Source organism: Esox lucius, chromosome 16, assembly GCF_011004845.1.
Source record: "Esox lucius isolate fEsoLuc1 chromosome 16, fEsoLuc1.pri, whole genome shotgun sequence".
Classification (NCBI taxonomy): Eukaryota; Metazoa; Chordata; class Actinopteri; order Esociformes; family Esocidae; genus Esox; species Esox lucius.
In genome coordinates, this window is record NC_047584.1 from 6693434 (window position 1) to 6721377 (window position 27944).

At 41.0% G+C, this 27944-nt stretch overlaps 1 protein-coding gene across 2 annotated transcripts in view; it reads left to right on the forward strand.

Annotated features, from left to right (window-relative positions):
* Nucleotides 1-27944, forward strand: part of LOC105026538 (carboxy-terminal domain RNA polymerase II polypeptide A small phosphatase 1) — a 48330-nt gene that overhangs the window by 15732 nt on the left and 4654 nt on the right. The window contains exons 2-4 of one of the 2 annotated variants that reach the window (XM_010898051.3): nt 14846-14997; nt 19492-19593; nt 27108-27164. In XM_010898051.3, the coding sequence (XP_010896353.1) occupies nt 14846-14997; nt 19492-19593; nt 27108-27164 (311 nt within the window). Of the gene's footprint in view, nt 1-14845; nt 14998-15611; nt 18722-19491; nt 19594-27107; nt 27165-27944 lie in introns of those variants that run through there. The other variant, XM_020055062.2, reaches the window with a different exon arrangement.

Genomic DNA, 27944 nt, shown 5'->3' on the forward strand with positions numbered 1-27944 from the left:
CACCATTACACCACCACCACCAGCCTGCACAGTGGTAACAAGGCATGATGGATCCATGTTCTGATTCTGTTTACGCCAAATTCTGAGTCTACCATCTGAATGTCTCAACAGAAAATTGAGACTCATCAGACCAGGCAACATTCTTCCAGTCTTCAACTGTCCAATTTTGGTGAGCTCATGCAAATTGTAGCCTCTTTTTCCTATTTGTAGTGGAGATGAGTGGTACCCGGTGGGGTCTGCTGTAGCCCATCTGCCTCAAGGTTGTGCGTGTTGTGGCTTCACAAATGCTTTGCTGCATACCTTGGTTGTAACGAGTGGTTATTTCAGTCAAAGTTGCTCTTCTATCAGCTTGAATCAGTCGGCCCATTCTCCTCTGACCTCTAGCATCAACAAGGCATTTTCGCCCACAGGACTGCCGCATACTGGATGTTTTTCCCTTTTCACACCATTCTTTGTAAACCCTAGAAATGGTTGTGCGTGAAAATCCCAGTAACTGAGCAGATTGTGAAATACTCAGACCGGCCCGTCTGGCACCAACAACCATGCCACGCTCAAAATTGCTTAAATCACCTTTCTTTCCCATTCTGACATTCAGTTTGCAGTTCAGGAGATTGTCTTGACCAGGACCACACCCCTAAATGCATTGAAGCAACTGCCATGTGATTGGTTGATTAGATAATTGAATTAATGAGAAATTGAACAGGTTTCATTGTCCACTGTACTTCGCATAGTTGGTCCTTCCTGCAGGTATGAACCAAGGCTGGACTTGACACATGTAGTTCAGATGAAGTTTGAAGTCAGTTTCCCGCTTAGAAAAGAGAACCCTCAGTAACAGGTCAGAACCCTTTATGATGTTAAACCAAAATGAAATAGCTGATTGTTTCACTCCATGATCTGGGTACATCTGGACTGTCTTCTGAATCTGTGTGAGATCAGTTTCCATGTAATTATGAGCTGTTTTGCTGAGTCAGCTGCTCAGGTGTCCTTCTGGAATACCTAGCATGGCCTGGTTTTATGGGTAGAGACCAGTGCAATTAGAGGAAACGGGTCTGTCAGATCTTGCACTAACCATACTCACCAGCCAGGCTTGGATTGGCCGCAGGTTCTGAAGCTGCTAGGCTGCTCACAGGCTATGCCCCACCTAGATGACTCTTGGAAGACAGACGTATCAGGATGTTTCTCAATATAATATTTTACTCAGGGTGGAACTGAAGTGCAGGAATTGATACAGACAGTGTCACAGTCCTATGGTCAGACACACCTAGGTGAAGTGCATGCATGTTTGATCACAGGAATTTTATGTCCACGATTATGCGTAGATACTTTGAAATGCTGTACCAGGTTAAGACAGTCAAGCAGGTTCAAGGAAGTCAGTGGCAATCTGGATGTTGAAATCACCAAGGAAAACTACACTAGAGAGAGGACACAATCTCAGAAAACTCAGTAAAAACACAGACTGCATTTGATGTAGGAAGACAATGGATAACTATCACAGTGAGTCTGAAGCCATGCACTCCAATAATAAGCCAGCAGGATAGTGGTGTTCTCATGCATAGTATCTTCATCTTAAACAAAGTTATTATTGCTGTGTCTTTATGAAATATGTAGTATAGTTTACTAATTAGCATAACTAGCTAATTCATTAATCATTCCAAAAACACTTGCTTATTTGACCATCTATCTCTTACACAAAATTGTATACTTTAGTTTCAGGATTGCTTTCTAAATGTACTGTATGTGCTACGGTAAGATATTTTAATTGTTTTCCTATAACTGATTACATTAGTCCAAATATTAGGGAAATATGCTTTACTTTATTCCTGTCAGCAAACATAATGTACGGTGATGTACATAGTTTAAATGACATTGTTGATATTTTGTATTGTCTTTTTTCAAAATGTTGTACTATTCAAATGTATAATTGAATTTACTTTTTGTGAACAAATTTGTGGAAGAAAAGAAAATATAAATAAAAAATTAAACAGTGATGTACTTTAGATTGTTATTAGCCTACTGTATGTCTATTCATGTTAGAAACCATTAGGCACAAATATCCATTAGTATGTGTAATTATAAATCTTCGTTTTTTAATCCTTTGAACTACCATAAAGTTTTTGCCTCATGATCTCACCTGTCATTCTGTGCGTTATTAGAAGAATAAACCCCCAATTGATTACTATGGATACTTATTTCATGATAGGCAACTAGTCTACAATCATTTTATTGGCTACTGCTCAGCAGATAGGTGGATTCCTCTACGAGTGTCTGATGTAGATCAGACTGAACGTCTTGTCATGTATACCCATACCATGATGTAGCTACCATCATCCTTGTAAATACTAAAGCTGTTATTCAGCAATGGTTGTTTTGGATTTGTTCCAAACATTTCTAAATAAATGTGCATTACTCTTAAAGGGAGTGATCCTAATCTCAGAATTTTACCTGAAGAAAAGACACCTGTCCACAGAAGCAATCAATCAGATTCCAAACTCTCCACCATGGCCAAGACCAAAGAGCTGTCCAAGGATGTCAGGGACAAGACTGTAGACCTACTCAAGGCTGGAATGGGCTACAAGACCATCGACCAAGCAGCTTGGTGATAAGGTGACAACAGTTGGTACGATTATTTGCAAATGGAAGAAACACAAAAGAACTGTCAATCTCTCTCGGTCTGGGGCTCCAAGCAAGATCTCACCTTGTGGAGTTGCAATGATTATGAGAACGGTGAGACATCTGCCCAGAACTACACAGGTGGATCTTGTCAATAATCTCAGGGCAGCTGGGACCACAGTCACCAAGAAAACAATTGGTAACACACTATGCCGTGAAGGACTGAAATCCTGCAGTGCCCGCAAGGTCCCCCTGCTCAAGAAAGCACATGTACAGGTCTGTCTGAAGTATGCCAGTGAACATCTGAATGATTCAGAGGATAACTGTGTGAAAGTGTTGTGGTCAGATGAGACCAAAATCAAGCTCTTTGGCATCTACTCAACTCGCCGTGTTTGGAGGAGGAGGAATGCTGCCTATGACCCAATAAAAACCATTCCCACCATCAAACATGGAGGTGGAAACATTATGCTTTGGGGGTCTTTTTCTGCTAGGGGGACAGGACAACTTCATCGCATCAAAGGGACGATGGACGGGCCCATGTACCGTTAAATCTTGGGTGAGAACCTCCTTCCCTCAACCAGGGCAAGTAAAATGGGTTGTGGATGGGTATTCCAGCATGACAATGACCCAAAACACACGGCCAAGGCAACAAAGGAGTGGCTCAAGAAGAAGCACATTAAGGCCTAGCTAGTCTCCAGACCTTAATCCCAAAGAACATCTGTGGAGGGAGCTGAAGGTTTGAGTTGCCAAACGTCAACGTCAACCTTAATGACTTAAAGAAGATCTGAAAAGAGTGGGTCAAAACCAACTACAAGAAACATCTGACCTCTGTGATTGCCAACAAGGGTTTTGCCACCAATTACTACTTTAAGTCATGTTTTGCAGAGGGGTTGAATACTTATAGCATGACATGCGTTTTTCTGGCACCAGGACACCTAGGGTGTCCTGGTGCCACGTGCACTGATGGACACCCTTATGCTTGAACATGGTGTTCATTATGGACAAACTGTGACTAGCACAGAAGTCCAATAACTGAACACCGCTCGGGTTCAGATCAGGGGGGCCGTTCCTCCCAATCACGCCCCTCCAGGTGTCACTGTCGTTGCCCACGTGGGTGTTGAAGTCCCCCAGTAGAACGATAGAGTCCCCAGTCGGAGCACTTTCCAGCACCCCTCCCAGAGACTCCAAGAAGGTCGGGTACTCTGCACTGCCGTTCGGCCCGTAGGCACAAACAACAGTGAGAGACCTATCCCCGACCCGTAGGCGCAGGGAAACGACCCTCTAGTTCACCGGGGTAAACTCCAACACATGGCGGCAGAGCTGGGGAGCTATAATCAAATCCACACCAGCCCGCCGCCTCTCACCATGGACAACTCCAGAGTGGTGAAGAGTCCATCCTCTCTCAAGGAGTGTGGTTCCAGAGCCCAAGCCGTGCATAGAGGTGATCCCGACTACCTCTAGTCGGAACCTCTCAACCTCACGCACAATCTCAGGCTCCTTCCCCGCCAGCGAGGTGACGTTCCACGTCCCTAGAGCTAGTTTCCGTGTCCAGGGATCGGGTTGTCTAGACCCCGCCTTCGACTGCCGCCCGATCCTCTCTGCACCGGCCCCATATGGTCCCTCCTGTGGGTGGTGAGCCCACGGGAGGGCGGCCCCATGTCGCTCGTTCGGGCTGGGCCCAGCCGGGCCCCATGGGGAAAGGCCCAGCCACCAGGCGCTCGCGAACGAGCCCCAACCCCGGGCCTGGCTCCAGGGTGGGGCCCCGGCTGCGCCATGCCGGGCGACGTCACAGATCACAAGATTGTTTTTATCATTAAGGGGTTTTTGAACCGCTCTTTGTCTGACCCGTCGCCTAGGACCTGTTTGCCTTGGTAGACCCTACCAGGGGCATATAGCCCCAGACAACATAGCTCCTAGGGTCTCTCGGGTTCTCAAACCCCTCCACCACAATAAGGTGGCAGTTCAAGGAGAGGAAAATATGTTAACCAATAAGCTAAATTAAATTGTGGTCACCATGAAGTATTCCTCTACTTCTCAGCATTACAAACCAGAATAATTTAAGAAATGGATTCCACAAACTTGGTTCAGTTGGTGTCCCTGGACTCATGCTACTGATGCTAGATCATAACTCTGCAATCAGAATTATGAAGCTAAAACAGGATTCTTCGGACCATTTCATGCTTTTTTCTGCTTGTCAATTGTTGGTTATCGCATGTTCACTGGAGTTTGTTGTTCTTGTTTATAGCTGATAGGAGTGGAATCTCATGTATTCATCAGCTTCAAAAGCACATCTGTAATACGAGCTGATGTGTTGTAGATTCCTTGAGGCAGTTCTGCATACCTTTATTTTACTGCGCCGCTGTTTGGATGAATTTTGTTTGACTGGCAGTGCTCAGTAAACCCTAGACACTGTCATAGGTGAAATACCCATTAGGGTGCATCCAATTCAGGTGTTCTTGTAGGTTTACTTGAAGGTTTCTTGGTTGCATAGGTCAGAGGTAGCCATGGTCCACAAGGAGCGATTTACACAATGTTATTATTGAATGTCCAGATCTAGAGAGGGATATATGAAAGGATTGCAAAGCCATTACATTTATCATGGAACACTGAAGACCATCAATACGAAGTGGAAACTGCACCTCCAGTCACTACTCTGTCAAGCTCCTGAAGTTTGCAAATGACACCACTCTCATCAGACTTATTTCTGATGGAGATGAGTCCACCTACAGGTGGGATATTGACCGTCTGGATTTCTGGTGCAGTCAGAACAACTTGGTGCTCAACACTCTAAAGACCTTGAAGATGACAGTGGACCTCAAGAGAAGACCAGCTGCCCTTCCCCTCATCTCCCTGGGCGGCTCCCCAGTCACCTCTGTGGAGTCCTTTCGATTTCTGGGCACCAACATCTCCCAGGACCTCACATAGGAGCTGAACATCACCTCTCTTACAAAGAAAGCGCAGCAGAGGATGTACTTCTTGCGGCAGCTGAAAAGGTTCAACCTGCCAACGACTATGATGCACTTCTAGACCGCCATCATAGAGTCCATCCTGACCTTTTCCATCACAGTCTGGTATGCTGCAGCCACTGCCAAAGACAAGGGTGATTGGCTGCAGTCTGCCATCTCTACATGACCTACACACCTCCAGGAAGTTTCTTTCCGACAGCAGTAGGCCTTATGAACATGCCCTTGGAACCAAATCGACAATAGCCCGCTCCCCACCTTTTTAGATATTTTTTTTGTAATTTATTACTGCACAGTCTTCTACATTCATGCTCAGTCCATTGTTCTTATTGTTTTTAAAGTTGTGCTCAAAAGTTTGCATACCCTTGGAGAATTGGTAATATATGTACCATTTGTAAAGAGAACATGAGTGAGCAGGCAAAACACATTTCTTTTATTTTTTATGGGATTCATATTCAACTGTAGGTTATAACAGAATGGCACAATCATAAAATGAAACAATTGGCAACAATGAAAAAAATGCCCCCTGTTCAAAAGTCGGCATACCCTTAGTTCTTAATACTGTGTATTGCCCCCTTTAGCATCAATGACAGCGTGCAGTCTTTTGTAATAGTTGTCTATAAGGCCCCGAATTCATGCAGGTGGTATAGCTGCCCATTCATCTTTGGCAAAATGCCTCATGGTCATGCAAAGTCTATGGTCGTCTTGCATGAACCGCACGTTTGAGATCCCTCCAGAGTGGCTTGATGATATTAAGGTCAGGAGTCTGTGATGGCCACTCCAGAACCTTCACCTTTTTCTGCTGTAACCACTAGGTCAACTTGGCCTTGTGCTTAATGTCATTGTTGTGCTGGAAAGTCCAAGAGCATCCCATGCGCAGCTTTCGTGCAGAAGAATGCAAACTGTCTGCCAGTATTTTCTGATAACATGCTGCATTCATCTTGCCATCAATTTTCACAAGATTCCCTGTGCCTTTAGAGCTCACACACCCTCAAAACATTGTTAAGCCACCACCATTCTTCACAGTGGGGATGTTATTCTTTTCACTATAGGCCTTGTTGACCCCTCTCAACATAACACTTGTGGTTGTGACCATAAAGATCTTGGTATTTTGGTCTCGTCACTCCAAATTACAGTGTGACATTAGCTGTTAGGCATGTCAAGGTGTTTTCAGGCATATTGTAATTGGGCTTTTTGTGGCATTGGCGCAGTAAAGGATTATTTCTGGCAACTCGACCATGCAGCTAATTTCTTCTTTTGTCATATTGTGCACCTTGAAACAACCACACTGTCTTTTTCCAGATTAGCCTGTATTTCACCTGAGGTTACCTTTGGGTTTTTCTTTGTATCCTGAATAATTTTTCTGGCAGTTTTGGCTGAAATCTTTCTTGGTCTGCCTGACCATGGCCTCATTTGCAAGGCTTTGAATATCTTTTTATATCCTTTTCCATCTCTATAAAGTTCTATTACCTTGTTAGGCAGGTCTTTTGACAGCTCTTTTCTGCTCCCCCATGGCTCAGTATCTAGCCTGCACAGTGCATCCACATGAGAGCTAAAAAACTCATTGACTATTTATACACACACTAATTGCATTTAAAAAGCCACAGGTCTGGGAAATTCACCTTTTAATTGCCAATTTCACCTGTGTGTGTCACCGTGTGTGTCGGTAATGAGGCCAAATATTCAAGGGTATGTAAACTTTTGTTTAGGGCCATTTGGGTGATTTATGTTATCATTATGATTTAAAAAGGAGCCAAACAACTGTGATAATAAATGGCTTCATATGATCACTATCCTTAAATGTTTTTAGTTTTTTTTGCATGATCAGGCATATTTTCAAAATCAATTAAAAAATGTCACAATTTCTGCCAGGGTATGCAAAATTATGAGTATAGCTGCATATACAGTATCTCACAAAAGTGTGTACACCCATCACAGTTTTGTAAATATTTTATTATATCTCTGACACCTCTGAAGAAATGACACTTTGCTACAATGTGAAGTAGTGAGTGTACAGCTTGTATAACAGTGTAAATTTGCTGTCCCCTCAAAATAACACAACACACAGCCATTAATGTCTAAACCACTGGCAACAAAATTGCAGTTACTTCAATCCATTTAGGGGTGTGGTCCTGGTCAAGACAATCTCCTGAACTCCAAACTGAATGTCAGAATGGGAAAGAAAGGTGATTTAAGCAATTTTGAGCGTGGCATGGTTGTTGGTGCCAGATGGGCCGGTCTGAGTATTTCACAATCTGCTCAGTTACTGGGATTTTCACATACAACCATTTCTAGGGTTTACAAAAAATGGTGTGAAAAGGGAAAAACAGTATTCAGAAGTCCTGTGGGCGAAAATGCCTTGTTGATGCTAGAGGTCAGAGGAGAATGGGCCGACTGATTCAAGCTGATAGAAGAGCAACTTTGACTGAAATAACCACTCGTTACAACCGAGGTATGCAGCAAAGCATTTGTGAAGCCACAACACGCACAACCTTGAGGCAGATGGGCTACAGCAGACCCCACCGGGTACCACTCATCTCCACTACAAATAGGAAAAAGAGGCTACAATTTGCATGAGCTCACCAAAATTGGACAGTTGAAGACTGGAAGAATGTTGCCTGGTCTGATGAGTCTCGATTTTCTGTTGAGACATTCAGATGGTAGACTCAGAATTTGGCATAAACAGAATGAGAACATGGATCCATCATGCCTTGTTACCACTGTGCATGCTGGTGGTGGTGGTGTAATGGTGTGGGGGATGTTTTCTTGGCACATTTTAGGCCCCTTAGTGCCAATTGGGCATCGTTTAAATGCCACGGCCTACCTGAGCATTGTTTCTGACCACGTCCATCCCTTTATGACCACCATGTACCCATCCTCTGATGGCTACTTCCAGCAGGATAATGCACCATGTCATAAAGCTCGAATAATTTCAAATTGGTTTCTTGAACATTACAATGTTCACTGTACTGAAATGGCCCCCACAGTCACCAGATCTCAACCCAATAGAGCATCTTTGGGATGTGGTGGAACGGGAGCTTCGTGCCCTGGATGTGCATCCCACAAATCTCCATCAACTGCAAGATGCTATCCTATCAATATGGGCCAACATTTCTAAAGAATGCTTTCAGCACCTTGTTGAATCAATGCCCCGTAGAATTAAGGCAGTTCTGAAGGCGAAAGTGGGTCTAACCCAGTATTAGTATGATGTTCCTAATAATCCTTTAGGTGAGTGGATATAAAATCAGAATATACAGTATATCAGACATGCTTTGCCTTGATTTCAGCCTAATGTATTTTCAGTAAAGGTGTTTGGAGTGCCATCCTCTGTAGGTGAGTCAGTTTATTTGCCCTTGTGGAGTAGAAGAGCAGCCCCCTTTGGTATTGCACTTATGTTGAACTTGACACTTGTAGTGTGATCCCTCTATTCCATCACTCACACTGTCTCCCTAGATGCTTACGGCACTGCTAATGAGGTTACAGCTTTTACAAGGGCCAAGACCTGGCCAGGTTATCATGTTTTAGCCAACCAAGTAAGAAGGGCTTATCTAGGGTTTCGTTCTGTTTCTATTCCAATCCAGACAGACAGAGGTACTCCCATTCAGTCTTTACCTCCTGGCTTAATCGCCTCACCACAAGATACACTGTTACAATCGGAGGACTTGTTTCACGCCACCGGGACTGAGCGGTTTTGCGGACACAGATTATGCGTATTCCTAGACTCAAAAATGTAGTTCAATGGAGATTCTCTATTGAGACTGCTTTTTTTTGTTTACTCTGTGTCAGTGAAATCAACCCCTAAATTGAGGCCCATGTTGCTTGATATGTATGTCATAACCCCTTACTAAATTTTAAAGGCTTATTAACTGAACATTATGCTCAATATTTGTTTTAGTACAAATTCCTTTCACATTTATCTTTTAGGGGTTCGATACCTTAAAGTGTTTAATATAGTTATTCATATTGTAATTTTTTATTTGAATAGCAGAGAAGTAGTCATATCAATTCCTATATGTAATTGTTTCAGTGCCAGGGTGAGCAGTGGCTAGGTTAGGAATCCTGGGTCCCTGAAAATATATATGACTAGGCCCCTTCACTTAATTGAAAATGACTACATCAGTGAGCCCTGCCACGCCATGGGCCCTGTGAATCATACCCTGCTTTCCCTAGCTATGGCTGTGAGAGGTGTTTCTAGTTGTTTCTCAATTATATTATTTTCTGTTTATGGAGCTGGAAGTGTATGCACAACTAGACCTATGTCACTGCTCATTCTGCTCCAATCCACACTGACCAAGACGTCGTCTTTTGACCTCTGTAGCCGCAGGGATTATCGGTTGGAAAGAAATGTCACACGTTAGCTTCCGTCAATATTTTCTATTTAGGGATAGTAAGGATCACATCACTTGATGTCAGGTGACTGAAAATACGTTGGTACATGATTTTGAAGGCAAAACTACAATATCAATATGTTGTGGCTAACTTACTATAGTTGCTACCCATTAATTGCTGTCTATCGCCAGTAGCCTAGGACATGTGTGAAAGGTGTTTGTTTGCTTGGTTAGTTATACCACAGACAGGATAGGGTAATACAATTAATATTCCGAAGCACACCATGTATAAAGTTTGCTAGACTGCCAAGCTAACTAGTTAGACAATCCCAGTATTAACCCACCCTAAACCACCCCGGACTAGCTAATATAAGGACACATTCTTGTAAATGTTTGAGGCATTATTCTACACAGTGCACCTTTAAATATACAGGAACTTATTTAATGTTAAAATGGTCTGACATTATTGGTCTTGATTTCTATCTTTTACATCAACAAAAGCTGTATTTTCAGAAAGATTGTGTGGACTTTATTTACCTACTATATGAGGTTGATTCAGATGTAGGATGCTTATGTGAGTCTGTTTGTCACAGCAGGAAAAAATAACTGTAGGAGAATGTAACTTTTAAAAATTTCAACTACAGTACATTTTAAACTGTTATTTACAAAGTAAAGTTACTTGTCCCACCTCTGAAGTTGCCATCTTGCATGGTATTGTTCACACCTATGCCCAGTAGAGAGCGCAAACTACCTTTGAATGTATACCCTACCCTCAGCCAAAACATACTCAAGTGTTTATTCCCAGTAAAGCAAATCAAGTAAAAACCACAAAATGTCAATACTTACATTAATGCATTAAACAAATTAAGCACTGTAAATGTTGCAAATTTCACAAAGGCAAGTAGCTTCCTATTTAATAGATTACTCACATACAAACTGGGAGAGTCAGAGTTTATGTAAACGGTACATCAATGCATATAATATCACATCTGATGTTTGAAAGTGGAAATTACATTTAAATACTACATAGCAGCAAAGGTTTCTTGCTTTAGAGTGATCAAATAAAGATTTTTGTGTTGATGAACTGCCCACTGACCAATGGATTTGCAATGTCCCTTTTCTTGTTTATATGTATGCATACAGAAAAATGAAGGCCTAGCCGTGTCTTCCTGTGGCTACTATACTGACACAAAAAGGTTTTGTTTTGTGTCTCCGTTTATGGCCTTGAGTAAATGTTCGCTGAGCTATATATACAAACCGCTGTCAGCAGCTGCTCGTGGTGTGCTATTTAAAGTGCTCCAATGTGTAATATCAGAAGAGCCACTCTGCAAGGTGGCGTGATGTTTCTTCACACTGCTCTGTTCACCTGCCCAATTCCTTCACACGTGTTTACACACAAACTTCACAACTTCTAATCCTCAACAAGTATGCACCCTGGGTTCGCGTGTTCCCGTTTGGCTTGGTCTAGCATCAGCTCCAATTGAAAGATGTCTTCAACAGCCCTGTCTGTTCAAGATTCATTAACTGTCACTCTACATAAGGCCATCTGCTGAATGACAAATATAAAATGAAAATGTGTGATCACTTTTTAAAGTTGATATGCAGTTAACTAATACACCATTTTATATATATATATATATATATATATATTATATACTACTGTTGATACATTTGGGTCACTTACAAATAACCTTGTTTTTCATGAAAACATACATGAAATTAGTTTGAATAGGAAATATAAAAATGAATAGGAAATACAGTCATTGACAAGATTAGAAATAATATATATTTAATTAAAATGATTATTGTCCTTCAAACTTTGCTTTCGTCAAAGAATCCTCCATTTGCAGCAATTACAGCCTTGTTGACCTTCGGCATTCTAGTTGTCAGATTTCACCCCATGCTTCCTGAAGAAACTCCCACAAGTTGGATTGGCTTGATGAGCAATTCTTATGTACCATACAGTCAAGCTGCTCCCACAACAGATCAATAGGGTTGAGATCAGGTGACTATGCTGGTCAATCTATTATAGACAGAAAACCAGCTGACTCCTTCCCTAAATGCATAGTTTGGAGCTGTGCTTTGGGTCATTGTCCTATTGTAGGAGGAAATGGGCTCCAATCAAGCACTGTCCAGATGGTATGACTTGGCGATGGAGTGATTGCCTTCCTTCTTCAAGATCCCTTTCACCCTGTACAAATCTCCCACTTTACCACTACTCTAAGCACTTCCAGACCATCACATTGCCTATGCATTTTTCCAATCTTCCTCTTTCCAGTATCTGTGTTTTACCCATTCTTAATCTTCCCTTTTTATTGGCCTGTCTGAGATATGTCTTTTTCTTTGGCCAGCATCCCGGAGTCGCCTCCTCACTGTTGACATTGAGTCTGGTGTTTTGCGGGTACTATTTAACGAAGCTGCCAGTTGAGAACCTTTGAGGCGTCTGTTTCTCAAACTAGACAGTCAAATGTCCCCTTGCTAATTATCCACCGCGGCCTCCCTCTCCTTCTATTCTGGCTAGAGCCAGATTGTGCATTTTGAGCCTGAAATTGAACCCACAATTGCTGATGCCTGTTTTATTTCTTCTTTAATAAGCACAACAGTTTTCAGTTGGGCTAACATAATTGAAAAATTAGCCTTTTACACCGATAAACATAGATTACCATACACAGCATGCCATTGGGCACAGGACTGATGATAATGGGCCTCTGTACGCCTATGTTGATATTCCATTAACAATGTGCCATTTCCGGTTACAATAGTCATATACAACATTAAATTGATCAGAAATGCAGTTTAGACATTGTTAATGTTATTTTGATGGACAGAGAATTTGCTTTTCTTTCAAAGACTGTTTTGAACGGTAGTGTATGTTTATGTGTATATATAATAATGGGGCGAGACACAGGGAACAGACACACTACTTGTGTTCTTAACCTTGGAGGGCATTCATTAACAAAAAGTAGAAATAACCAAATTAAACTCATAAATACATTTTTCTCTTCCACTCCTTGTGCCTCATTAAGGGGTGGCAGCCAAGCTACATTTCGAGACAACAACTGGGCTGTGTTAAGAACCCTGTTTTGCAGCCACGGGCCAGGTGGTTCTCCCTGGGGCATAACCCTGACGTTGATTCGAGAGAGGGTGCATTTTCACTCCGTAATTTATATACGGTGCTCCTTGAAAGTGGGTGAATCCCTGGCAACCCCATGAAATTGTAGATTTCTTTAGTGTTTACCTTTAAATCTTTATTTAATAAGTATTTTTGCCAGGCCGCATAAGCGGAGCCAGACAAGAAGAGCGAACGTCTCTTACTGAGTTAGTGAGTGAGTGACTGACTACTAAGACTCTAACGCGGGGGACCAGTGTTCAGAATTATGCATTACGATTTGTTCAGGATTGACAAAAACTGGCCACAACCTCCAGAAGCTATGTTATACTGTAGTAAGTCTAAAATAAAAAAATTACGTTTCTATTGCCAGGCCGCAGGGGTTTCCACAATTCTCTCGTCTTTTCACTTGACAAAAAAGTCAGTTATCGTCACCTATATTGATAGTTATTGTATCAATGTAATTCACGAATGAAAGAAAAACAAGTATTGTTGTGCCATGAAATGAAATAGCTTTGGCAGTGTAAAGTTCATCTTTTGTCTCGCTAGCAATTACTCAATTCTTATGACTATTCCAAGTAGTTAGTAAGTAGACACTAGTAAGCCCATTACTGGCTAATTAGCTGTTAAAACAGCCAGTGGCAAAAGCCATACAGGTCATAGATGCTGTTTGTGGTGGAGGTAAACTTAATAAGAAATGTTAGTCAGTTTAACACAATGCTTAATGGTGTCTAGCGAAAAATTCAAACTTGGCATGATGTTAATGCGTGACAAAATGATCTAATTTCGAGACACAATACCGACACATGGGATTTGTATGGCTTTGTGGCGTAGTGGTTAAAGACACAGCCTCTTACGCGGGAGAACCAGGTTTTATGTACGGGTAACAACATTCATCTGTTTTAATCGTGGGCCGGCTGAACTTGGCTTGCCTTGTTTCTTTTCTTGTTAGTTAATGTAACAGGTTTATGGTTACCGAGTCCATATGTTAGTTTAGAGGAAATTGTGTGTGTAACAGAGAAATTAACAAAAAAATTGCTGGTGCAAAAATAAGTCAACCCCATGTGGCATTGGTTAAATCAAGTAAATAAGTGGCATAAGGGAAGTAATTAATTGGGTAAAAAATGAAACAGTCAAAGGATGGATTTGTAGAAAGGATGGATTTGTATGAAAGAGTTTGGGTGGGTGCTAACGATAAGAACACTGAGTTTCTGTTAAAAAAAACTGCATGTCTTAACTTTGACAAAGATAACATGGACATACCTGAAGGTTTCTGGCACTCCATTCGCTGCACAAACGTGTCCAAAATGAACCTTTATGGTCACAATCAAAATCTCTATGCTTGGTGAAAGCCCAACCCTAACCTAACTGCCTACTACCAAAAGAAACCTAACAGTCAAGCACGGTGGTGAGAATATCAAGTGTTATTGTTTACATTTCTTGATCTGTTTCAATCAGATTAATTACATTTGGCACAGATTCTCAGGTAGTTGAATCTAGCTAACCCATACAATATCTCAAACACAGTTGCTCTGTTTTTGAATACATTTCTGAAAGATGTTAGTTAGTCACATGAAATCTTAATTAGCCCAACTGTTTTGCTGCATCATATGTAGGTGATTACATGTTTTCTGTTCCCTACTTCTATTATTGCTTTGACAGCTTTATTTAGTAAGTTCCCGTCATTTATTTTTGCTTAACTATTTCCTTGAATAAGGTGAGTGTCTGACTTTGTAATGCAAGCCATGGCTATAACTCTTTACGACTTAAGTGAGTGAACCACTGTGAAGTAACATGAGGAAGAGTTATTACTGACTGAATATTTTCTTTTTTAGGAGCACCTGCCTGTGTCGTTTCATCGAAGAAGCCACGTAGTCAAGGTATTTTTCAAAGTCTCTTCTGCTGCGTCTGCCACCAAGAACCTGAGCAAATCCCAGTCAACAACAATGTCCCCGTATTGGTGGAAGAAAATGGGACCATTTCAAAAGTAAGCTATCTTTGACCTTAAGTCCTTCTCTCCTTATTGATCTTTCTCTGAATATTGCCCATCGCTCGGTCAGTCTCTCTATGGTCATTTTAGCAGCATGTTGTCATTATGACTGAGAGATTGAGAGCCACAGGATCACTAATACTAATATTTTCTTTTCCACTATGCCCTTTCATGTTTGCATGTTCTATCATCAATAAACCATTGCAGTTCTCCATGTTTTACCGCCAATAAATTCACTCAGATGTCAGCATGTGTAAAACAATGTATCAAATAGATTCAGCATATACTATGATGCATTATCAGACCACAGGCAGTCTGTGCCGGTGAATTTTAGAAAATCATCTTACCGCATTCCTTTCTAAACAGGGAAAATACCCCCCAAATATTGACTGATGACAAAGTAGCCCATTACTCTATTGAACGCATTCTTGGAAAATATCATGGTAGTTAACTCGCTAGAAGACAGATCAGTTGGCCAAGATGCTTCTCGGGTGTCTGGTTTAGATTTATGCCTTACTTCAGCTTTTTATAGTGATTTGATATTGCAGGAGTTATTTGTCACGTCTCTTGAAGCACCAAAATAATTTGCTAGGTCCCATGGAGAGGGGGCCGTGTGCTAGGCTCAGTGTGGTTGGGACCTCCTGTCATGTCAACTTGTCGTCTGCTGCTGTTGTCTCAGGCAGACTGTGGACTCATTGAATACCCCCACCAGCGCAAGCCACCACTACCAAAGGAGTTGTCTGTGATCTGCCAGTCTTTTGGACACTGTGGCTTCCCTGGAGAAAACAAGCCTCTATTCTTGGAAAAGTTAAAAACCTCTGAACGCTACAAACCTATTGGAGATTGTCAGCTTACTGTGTTCTTGAAGGATAACTCTGGTCAAAGCAGATATTTTTGCACATTCTCCAAAAGCATGCCTGCTGAACACTGCGAGGTGTCTGAACTTATTGCCATGGATTCTAGTGAGCCTTCTGCACAAACTACTGAACCCTGCATGAGTCTGGATGAAAGAGATAACTCTCTGGACTATACTGAACACCAAAAGGTCAATGGACAAATCAATCCCTCTGTGCACAGTTCTGGTCATTACTACATGAATGGAGAACAAACAGGAGATGGCAAACCGTCTGTGGATTATAATGGACATTCTATGGGCTTTGAAAAATGTATCAGTATGCCTTGTGGGGACTATCCTTCTTTCAATAAACACAGTAATCCGTGTAATTCCTCTGAGTTAAGCAAGTCATTTGAAGAATGTACTCAACATTGTAAGTGCTCGGAGTTCAGAAGGTCCTCTAACCACAGTGCTAATGACTGTCTAGCTGTAGTATTTAGCCAACACTGCACAGAACACTTCCAGGCATCTGAACTATGCCAGTCTTCTGATAAACACTGTATGTCCTTTGAGCCTAGTGAACCTGCTAAGAACTCAGATTTTTTTGAACAATGTAAGTTACCTGATTATTTACCTGAAATCTCTGAATCCACTGAATCAATTAGACCATTTGAGCAGTGTACTGGGATTTGTGAAGATTCCAGAAAATACAATCATATTGAACACCCAATAGAATATAATAAGACTAAAGAGGAATCTGATGATTTAAAGATGCTTGAGCCAGCTGTTCAGCAAATTGAAATATGTGGGCTTTTTGACTCTGAGTTTTGCATAATATTAGAACCTGTGCTTTCTTCAGATTCAGAAAGTAGACATGTCTCTGAAGTTCATGAACCTACTGAGCAAACTGTGCTTGATGAACAAAGCAGTCATCGGTCTGCTGAATATGATATACCCTCTGGGCATTATGAATCGGAAAACAATCTCTTTGAGCTAAGAGAGACGAGTGTACAGTATGAACTGTCTGAGCGATGTAATTCTTGTGAGAGCTGTCCTGGTCAACATCGTAGCACACATGACAAATGCTATGAGCCTTGCTGTTTATTTGACTCTGAGGAAGACAGGTCTTCGGAGTGCTCATCCACTGACACAAGGTCTTTTGAATCTTTCATCGATGATATTATAAGTTCGGACACATTGCATGACTTGGCCGAGTCCTATGAAGCATTAGTGGAAGATGTGTCACTGGACAAATCCAGGGATGGTCAGTCTCCATTATTCTCAGAGATGTGGGAATCTTTTGATGTTCATGCCGATGTGGCAGCATGTGAGGACAGTAGTGCTGCTGAAGACAAACTTCACTTGGATGCAGTTGCTGTTGAGGAACTATTTGACTTTTTCGATAAAGACAATACATATACTTTTGCTCAGAGGCAACCTTATACATCCTGTTTTGAAGGGGGAGGGGTACATGAGCTGTTTGTTGAACAACAGAAAAGTAATGTGTCCATTATAAATGAGGATGAAACATATATGCCCTCTGTAAAAAAAGGTCTTGAAACACTTTCTGTGGAAGAATGTAAAATGAATGACGGTGATGTTTTTAATCTGGAATTGGAAGCAGTTGATGAAGCGTATGATGCTTGTGCTGAGGACAGACAATGTAATGTGGACTGTGCTGATGATATCGATGTGTCAGACTCTGGATCATTTGCAGATGAAGAATCATGCGAATCTTGTTTTGAAGAAGGAACAGCTTATAGAGTCGTTGAAGCTTTTCTACCTAAAGACAATGCTATTGAGGTTGAGGCCTATGAGTCCTGTGTTGAGGAAGACACACTTTGCGGTGCAGAAGAGAAAGCTTGTAATGTTCAGGCTGGCATGGACAACATGAATGAACACACTGTAGAGGAAGCTTCTTGTAAGTCCTCTGCTGATTTGTCGTCTGTTGAATATGATGAAGCATTTAAGGGCCAAAATGACCAAACCTTGGAACCATGCTTTAAAGAAAAGAAAACAAGTGATCAAGATAATCAGACAATAGCCATTTCTGAAGACAAATTATACAAACCACATGCTGGTAACAAAGCTTCTGAATATTATGAAGGTTGTGATGAAGATTGTGATGCATGTAGTGGTGAGTATTCAAAATGTTTCTCCAGATGGGAAGATGATGGACTCTGCACTGAGGACAAGACCTGTGTTGAAGGGTGCAATGAATATAAAAGTCAACACACTTTATCAGATGTTAATCAAGAAGCTAACGGATTCTGCACTGAAGAAAACTCCCACAAAAAGTTTCATGAAAGAATGGATAATGAAGGCACTCTTGAGCCAATTCTTGATGGATTCAAAATTGAGGAGGGAGAGAATGATGCTCAATTTAATGAGGAGAGTGAATATCCTCAATCATTTGTGGTTTTAATCAAGGACAGTGTGTTATGCACTGAAGGAAGCAAACCAGTTATGCCGGATGGTATTGAATTCAATGGTGATCAAACAGATTCCTCCACAACCTCTTCCGAAGAGATAGATGAGCAAAACAAATCATCAGAATCATGTGATGATCTGAACAGGCTATATCTGACTGAGAACTGGGAGGAACACAATGGTATCTCTGAGCATCTCCAACCACTGGAGTCACAGGACTTATTGGAGCAGGTGTCTGATGTTGCTGATCATAGCAAAGACTCCATAGACATTGAGCCTCCTGAACAAGAAATAGAGACCTCTAAGCAAAGGGGGTCAGAAGAAACAACTGAGTGTCATCCATTTTTTAAAATTGTGGCATCTGAACAACCAAGTGAGGATTCTGAGGAGGAGCTGAGTGATGATGAGTCCTCTGGGTCCTGTGAATGCGAGTTCTGCGTTCCACCCATAGAACAGGTATTTCAAGGTCTTTGTACCCTGCTTTAAATGCACTGGAATAGTTTGGACCTGCATCTAATTTGATTTCTGCTCCGCGTTCAAATTTCAAAAGTGTGGAATATAATTATTTACATGAAGTTACAAACTGAAATTTGTCAGAGAAAACCCTGAAATGGGTTTGTATGTATATTTGTCATTTTTATTTAACATCTCGACTGTTAAATGCAAGCTGTTGCTATGTTTGCTTTGGATCAAATTTATGAGTGCAGACCTAATATACAGGAGGATATGATTGAATATACGGCTTGGCACACAGGGAAGTCATGCTAAAATATATGATCTTGTCTCCTCCTTATATGAAGATGTAGTCTGCTAGGGGGAACAAATTGCAAAACACAGTCATATCAGCTGCTTTTCTAGCCATCATCATTGCTGGTGGAGTCGGTTTCACAGTATTGACTACATGATGAGGAAATTCTTAGCTTATAGTCACTCCACAGTCCCAATGATACTTCAATAAACAGGACACCAGCTGTTTGAACATAGCTTTTGCATGCCCCCTTATGGACATTTTCTTCTATAACTCAATTCTCCCAACCAACCAAGCAAACCTTTTGCAGTAGGTTTTCTCACATGAGGTACATCGATTTAAATCAGTTGCACACTTTGTGTATTTTGCTTGATTGGCTTAAGAGCAAAACACTTTTTAAAAGGATCTTGTTGTATCTATGAATTTTATGTAGTCCTTTGGCTCTTCGTTGACCTACCATCTTACTATTTGTTTGCAGGTCCCAGCAAAACCTCTGCTTCCACAAATCAAGTCAAAAGACTCAGGGAAGATCTGTGTGGTACTAGATTTGGATGAAACATTAGTGCACAGTTCCTTCAAGGTAAGATGACATTTGTGTGACCCACTATTTGACGACTAATGTTGAACGGAATCACTGGGCTACTCGTGATTGATTCCAGTCGATTGGTTCCAGTCGTGATTAGTGATGGGCATTTCGGCTCTTTTCAGTGAGCCGGCTCATTCAGCTTTTAAAAAGAGCCGTCTCTTTTGGCTGCCAAATGGCTGTTTCAAAAATATATTTTGTATTTTTTCAAGTCAAACAGTTTGTGATAGTTTGATTATGATTGGTGTTAAAACCATTTCAATTAAATTATTCAATGAAATCAAACACTGCCTTAACCACAATGTATTTAAAATGCATTAGTTTATTATGAAAAATAATGCTGTTAAACATGTGTTTACAGTACAACTTTTTAATGTATATATACAAAGTGCATATAAATCTAACCATTCAAAACAAATACAATCTGAACAGCATAATTTGAATGCTTTTGAACCTGCGAACTGTGTGACCGGGTGTCCCATAGAAAGGATAGTCATTTTTGAGAGGCAACTTGGGGAGCACTTATTGAAATTGAAAGTTTTGCTCTGTATGGTCATTTTATGCATATTTTATTACATTCTACTGTATGCACAACATGCACTCATTAATTCCTCCATAATTTTCGACAGTGTGTAATTGGTTATGGAAGCATTTTGCTCAGCTGCTTTAGATAATTGTCCAACCACCTGTACAAATGTTGTCCGTGATCATAGGTGTTATTTACGGTAACAAATGAATTCAAACGTGTTAATGAAGACTGATATCAGACTGCGTGGTAGGGCCTTAGTACTTTTAAACTAAAACAACTTTGCCTATTTTATGCCAAATGTCATTTTTGTTTTGCTGTTTTGAACACCCCTTACCTACTAGAAATGTGCATGAAATTCAATGCATTTCTTTATTTTCTGTGAAGTTTAAACAAATGACTAATGATTATTAGACCTCTGATCTCTGTCCGTGATTCTGAAATTTGCATCAAAATAGATACAATGAAAGGTATTAAAACTGGTATAAACTGATAAGTATAAACTGGTAATTACGGTAATCTGAGCAGACAGTCAGAACGAATGTGCGTGCTTGAGAATTTAGGTCTATATTATTTTATATTTTTTTTATTCTATTCTTTGAATTAGTTAACTCTTCATTTAAATGATTTCATTATTCATATCTTATTTTTATAGATTTGGCTCTTCTGATATGTGAGCTGGCTCCCAACGTTCACCTACAAGAGCTGGCTCTTAGAGCCGACTCGTTCGCGAATGACCCATCACTAGTAGCAGACTATAATAATTATTATAGTTAGTTGATTACTGATGCCATGAGGAGAAAAAAAAGACCAAGACAATAGCATAATAAAGACATGTTTGTAACAGATATTTGGACACGTAAAATAATTTATGTGGTAGTTGATTTTTGATTGTAATGATACACACAGATAAAATCGTACACTGAGCCTTTGTCTAAGTAAAAAGACATTATGGTGACTGCAGGTATTCCAGAGGCATCTAACCAGTAACCGACAGGTTGCCAGGTTCAATCACCAAGCAAAGAAAGTTATAAAGAAGTCTTTGTGTCTTTCAGCAAGTCAGTTAACTAATTGCTCCTCAATTCACATGATTTGAACATTAATCAATGAATGAATCAATGATTATTATTTTATTTATTTACTTTAAACAAATTATTTATTTACTTTTTTTTCTACCAAATTTTGTGATATCCAATTTTGGATATTGCAGACTTAGTTAATGCTGAGATATGTGACCCCTGAATTACATCCAAAGCCGTTCTGGTTCTTATCATGCTGCTCACACAACCTAGGAGGTCTTTACCAAAAATCCTTATGCACTGGGCAGAACAATTTATGGTCTACTAGCTTGTTTGCGCTCACAGGCACCCAAGTCCCCAAAAGGAGTCGCTAGAGCGCCCTGAGGCAAGGCCACCATATTCAATTACTAATCCCTCCAACCACGGATGGTGATGGCCAATTGCACCGCCTTCTTTGGGACACCTATACTAATCCATGAGCGGGATTCAATCCCTGTGAACATCACACAGACGCCAAGGTTGTTTGCAATAGGTTTGATAAGATCCACTAGGAAACCAGCAGATGGCAGTATTTGCTTTGACCCAATGATCAGGATCTCTCTGTTTTGTCAGCTGGAGGAAATTATTTGACATCCAATTTCTGACATGACAAAAGGCAGCATGACAAAAGTCTGTGCATCTGACAGGGAGGTACATCTGACAGGGAGGTACATATGTGTGTCATTAGCGTAAATATGAAAAGCGACACAGTGTTTCTGAATAGCATGTCCAAGTGGAAGCATACATAAGGAAAATAAAATAGGTCCCATGACCGACCCCTGGGGCGCACCATATTTAACAGAACAAAATTAAGAGACATTGTTATTCGGAGAGACACGGAACCTCCTGTACGATGAAAACCATTTTAAGGCTGTACCAGAAATCCCCACCCAGTGCCTCAGTCTGTCTAACAGGATGTTGTGATCAATGGTGTCAAATGCGATGCTAAGGTCCAGGAGTACTAGGACTGAGAACATGCCATTCAAGAGGTAATTGGTGACTCTAAGCAGGGCACTCTCAGTGCTGTGGTACTTCTGGAAACCAAATTTCTCAAATATGTTATTATTTTCTAATACAGAGAGCAGTTGGTGGGACACAATTTTTTCTAAAATATTTGATATAAAAGGCAATTTGGAAATTGGTCTATAATTTTGAGGGAGGGATCCAGACCAGGCTTAATTAAAAGTGGGTTCACACAAGCAGTTTTAAAATAATCAGGGACATAGCCGGTAGTGCTATGTTCTCGCATCCTTTACCATTTTATGTTTATAAAGTTAATGTTTATAAAACCAGTTGCATGGACATTAGTGGAGTCATCAACATAAATATAAAAATCACCACAAAAAACAACTCTGTCATAATTTAAAACAAGAGTAGATACAAATTCAGGAAGTTCTGCTAAAAATCCTCCAGGCGGTTTTGGGGGGCGATAAATGATTTCAAACATGATTGTTTGCAGGCCGTCAAGTTTAAAAGTGAGAACTTCAAAGGAAGAAAATGTATCACATCACATATATGAGAAAAGTGTACACCAACATTCAAGTCAATTGGACTACTGGTTGATTTGAAGTAAATTTTTATAGTGATCATTAGAGTTAGCATAAAGGGCTAACTTTGTGAAGTCGTAGTTCAATCGTCTTTTTAAAGTAGGCTGAAAAATTGGGTAGGACTGTCCGGGACAGTCCTTAATGGGTTCAGATCTTCTCTAGATGGCCGGCGTTACTTTGTCACTATTGGTAACCATGAATCTGATAGGGTGGCTATGAAATGCAGAGTTCCTCAGGGATCAGTTTTCAGACCACTTCTGTTCAATCCCTATATGCTACCTCTTGGCTAAATTCTACAGAACAACAACATTAACTACCACAGCTATGCCGATGATACTCAAATATATATGGCTCACAAACTCAATAAAATCACTGTGTTACTGTATAGAGCACATAAATAACTGGATGAACCAAAATTGTCTACAATTAAACCAAGATAAAACAGAGATTATTGTGTCTGGCAACAAAAATGTAATTATTAGTATTAGTAAAGAGCTGGATTTATCAAAGCAGTCACAAAAACAGCATTCTGTCATCTTAAAATTTAGCCAAAATCAAGGGCTTGGCATCCCAAAAAGACCAAGAGAAGCTCATCCATGCTTTTATCTCTAGGATGGTTGACTACTGTAACGGCCTCTTAACTGGACTCCTCAAAAAGAAAAGGCTGCACCTCATTCAGAATGCTGCTGCTAGAATGTTAACCAGGACCAAGAGAACAGAGCACATCACCCCGGTTCTTAAATCATTGCACTGGCTTCTAGTCAGTTACAGAATAGATTTGTGGTGCTTTTAGTTTATAAATCTCTGAATGGTTTAGGCCTGAATAAATTTCTGATATGATTGAAGAATATAAACTTAGCAGGGCTCTCAGATCCACGAACACAGGTCAGCTAGTAGTGCCCAGAGTCTAAACAAAAAATCTATCTGAGGAATAACCTTTTTTCACGCACCTATGAATCAGTGCTTAACTCCACTGGGGGAAGAGGTGTTCAGACCTTTTGATAGGAGGTGTTCACACCTTTTGATGGGAGGTTTTCAGACCTTTTGTCAAACACTGTACTGTAGCACCCATGGTGGAGGAATCGGGGGCGGGTATCTCGTCGTATGTATAAAAATATATGTATTTTGACAACTCATGCCATATCAAAATGTAGCTTGCCTAAGTTTGCATAAAACGGCAAGAAACAGAGCTCTGCTTTGCATATTTAAAAATAGATAATTCTTGTGTTTCCAGAAATGTACTGTTCTGAAATACAGAAAAATACCTGTAAAAATCTCATAACCTTTAACACCCTGTGACGGAGACATGTATAAGACACTCGTGGTCTATATTTTAGTGTGTGAAGTTACAGCATTTTCTATCAGAGTTCTTTTTTTTTATTATTCAGCACTTTCAAGAAAAATTACAATAATAATTACAATTACAGTAGGGTTCCTCCTACCAGAGGACCACTAATAATACTAACAAAAATAATAGGGCTCCTCATCCCATTCGGGGCAAGGACCCCTAATAACTTCTGTTTAGAGCCATTGTTGTATAACGTTTTCAAGGAGACGGAGGCAAACACAGAGTCGAAAACAGAGCTTTTAATATAAACAGAAAGACAACAAAACTGAGTGCGGTGCACTGAGATACAAAAATAGACTGAACACATAATGACCGACAAGGATAGGGAGAAAATGCCAGAACTAAATACACAGACTAACAAGGTGAACAGAAACAGGTGGGGGCTAAACGCAGGTGAAAGAAATAAATTGATTAACTGAAATAAGTACAAGAAAGACCAAACAAGGACATGACAAACCAAGGACACTCAGAAAACAAAGATCGGAATGGTCCCGTCCCACTGGGACCATCACAGTACCCCCCCCATCAGGTGTGTCTCAGAAGGAAAAAAGGGCGGGGCGCGGGGCACAAAGGCGGAGGCTCCGCCTCGGGATAGGGACCGGGAACAGGAATGGGTGGAGGCTCCGCCTCATGACGGGGACTGGGAACAGAACCGGGCGAAGGATCAGGAGGAGCCGGCGAAGGATCAGGAGGAGCCCGAGGGACATCAGGAGGAGCCCGAGGGGGATCAGGAGGAGGGAGAGCAGGAGCAGGGAGAACAGGAGCCGGCAGAGGATCAGGAGGAGGGAGAGCATGGAGAGGACCAGGAGCCAGAGCAGGGAGAGGACCAGGAGACAGAGCAGGGAGAGGACCAGGAGCCAGAGCATGGAGAGGACCAGGAGACAGAGCAGGGAGAGGACCAGGAGCCAGAGCAGGGAGAGGACCAGGAGCCAGAGCAGGGAGAGGACCAGGAGCCAGAGCAAGGAGAGGACCAGGAGCCAGAGCATGGAGAGCAGGCAGCGACCCCACCTCGGGAGCAGGAAGAGGCAGCAGCCCTGCCTTGGGACTGAGAATGCATGCAGGGAACGGAGCAGGGGGGAGTTCATCATCCTACCCCTCCGGGGGAGGCAGCAGGAAACCCTCCTGTAGCCACTCTGGTGGTGGCAGTGGCTCCTCGGGTGCCCCCCTGTGGGGCGGATTCTGGGCAGCAGCAGAACGCGGAGCAGGGACTGGGGTGGGAGCAGGCCGTGGAGCAGGGAGTGGGGTGGGAGCAGGCAGGGAGCAGGGACTGGGGTGGGAGCAGGCCGTGGAGCAGGGAGTGGGGTGGGAGCAGGCCGTGGAGCAGGGAGTGGGGTGGGAGCAGGCCGTGGAGCATGTAGAGGAAAACCAAGGACACACAGAAAACACTGAGCAGAACGGTCCCGACCGGCTGGGACCGTTACATGTTGATGCTCTAGATACTCAGTCAGTCTAAAGAAGGCCAGTTTTATTGATTCTTTAATCAGCACAACAGTTTTCAGCTGTGCTAACATAATTGTAAAATGTTTTTCTAATGATCCAATAGCCTTTTAAAATAAGCAACTTGGATTAGCAAACACAACGTGCCATTGGGACACAGGACTAATGGTTGCTGATTGAGGGGCTCTGTACACCTACTGTATGTAGATATTCCATAAACAAAACAGCTGTTTCCAGATACAATAGGTATTTACAATGTCTACACAGTTTTCCTGATCATTTTTGTTATTTTAATGGACCCAAAAAAAAAATCTTCAGAAAACAAGGACATTTCTAAATGACCCCAATCTTTTGAATGGCAGTGTAGGTCTCAAATTATTTGGGAATCAAAATGATTGTCAACCCTAGGGATTATTACATAATAAATCCCCAAAAACCTTCATCTGCATTAATTTTTAACTTTCTGAAATACACTAAATCTCAGTCGTATGGACGTTTATCTTGTATTGTTTTAGCCCTGTCTTCCTTTTACACAAGGGTATAAAAACAAGGTAACATGCATGTAAAACCCAAAAGCTAAATCTTCTAATTATCACTAATAAGGCAGTAATTCCAAACCTCAAAACCAGTGTTCAAGTGGTAAACCTGCCTGGTAGGAGATGTGTTTCTATGTAGTGAGGAAGTTTAAAACATGGTAAAAATTCACAAGAAAATCAATATTTTAATCTAAGTTGCTCCTAAGTCTTCGGCTTTAAAACCATTTGCAACCCTGTGGTTTGAATTGAGGGAGGGCTGTCCATAAGCACAGGCACAAGAATATCAAGGATCTGCAATGATCTAGTCATTTACAATGTGTTCTTCTATTTTGTGACGAAAAAAATAACAGTATGCATAGAGTACTGAAAACCAGGGTGCCAATAAAACTTGTATAATTTTGGTTGATTCCCTTGTAACGTATATAATATATACTCCACATTATTTGTTTGTAGTTATTAGCTGTCATTGTACTGTTTTTCTTCTGCTCATCTTTATTGAGGGTGCCAATAATGAAATTGACTGTATCTAATGTTAAATTCTGACTTCTTCAGTTGCGGCATTGGGTCAGAAATAGCTGTAAGTTAAACTTATTGTTAAGTCAATCTGGCCGCAGTGTATTTCTCTAAACCCTAGGTGTGTAGTGCAAGTAGTTTGCTAGGCTCAACGGTTCATTACTTCATGGACCATGAATTTAGGTCATGGTGTTCTACATAGCATAGACTCGTGATTAACATTTGAGAGACATCAATTAAATAAATCACACTTTAATGGGTGTTGTCAAATACATTATATTGTAGTGTATCAAATGGTAAGATATTCCTTACATACTGTTATCGCAGATGTTGAACCTTTATTTTTGCTTGACCATATTTAAAAGCTTATAAAACATATGTATAAAAACTTCAAATATAATTTAAGAAAATTATATAAAGCTAACTCGAGTAATTTGTTCCATCCAAGCCTATTAAGCATATGTTACTGACCTAATTGACACAAAACACAAACTAAAGTTAATATTACATGCTTGATTCTTAAATGTTGTTTTCTGCTCTCAACAGCCTGTTAACAATGCCGATTTTATCATTCCAGTGGAAATTGATGGAACAGTTCACCAGGTAAGCACTACACATTTCACTTTAAAGGATCTGCCCTTTTCACAAGTTTTCTCTTTCATAGCACAACAAAGAATGCATTATAGTGGCCATGATTTACAATATAATTCTAGAATCTAATCACAGTGATTTCCAGGTTTTATTGGATGACTTTCCTTGGTTTTCAACATAATTGTATCTTTTTTTTTTTTACTTTTTTTTCCCACCACTGTTTACTGACAAATGCATAGTGCTAGGTTAGCTATCTGACAGAGCTTTGGCCCTCTCCGTTGACGAGTCAAAGCAGCAGGTGGCTATATCTGTGGACTGACGAAACGAGGAAGTACTGACTGGCCTCTCAGAAATCACTGGCCCGTCAATCTCAGTCCCTAGACCAGATTGGGCTCAGTCCACTGGAGATCACATCGGGGATTGAAGGAACTGCTGTTGTTTTGTTTAGTTTAAAGACCCACTCCAGACAGAAGAGAGAAGAAAACTCCTGTTTTACACCCCAGGCCTGGGTCTGTTTCAAGTAATCCAGGATAGGCTTGTTTAAGCGGGGACAGCCTATTCGGGATGACTTGGTTCAGGAACAAGGCTGATAGCGTCAAGCTTGTTCGAGAAATGGATGAGAGCAGAAATGGAATGAACATGCTATATTAACAGGTATATCCTTCCATATATAGATTACAGGCTTCACCTAATTGACCATTCCACATATATGATTTATGATCTCTAAAGAAGTCCGATATGCTGTCCAGGGTGTTAACTTCTCTTTTAGTTTCTTCCAACATCTCTTTTTTA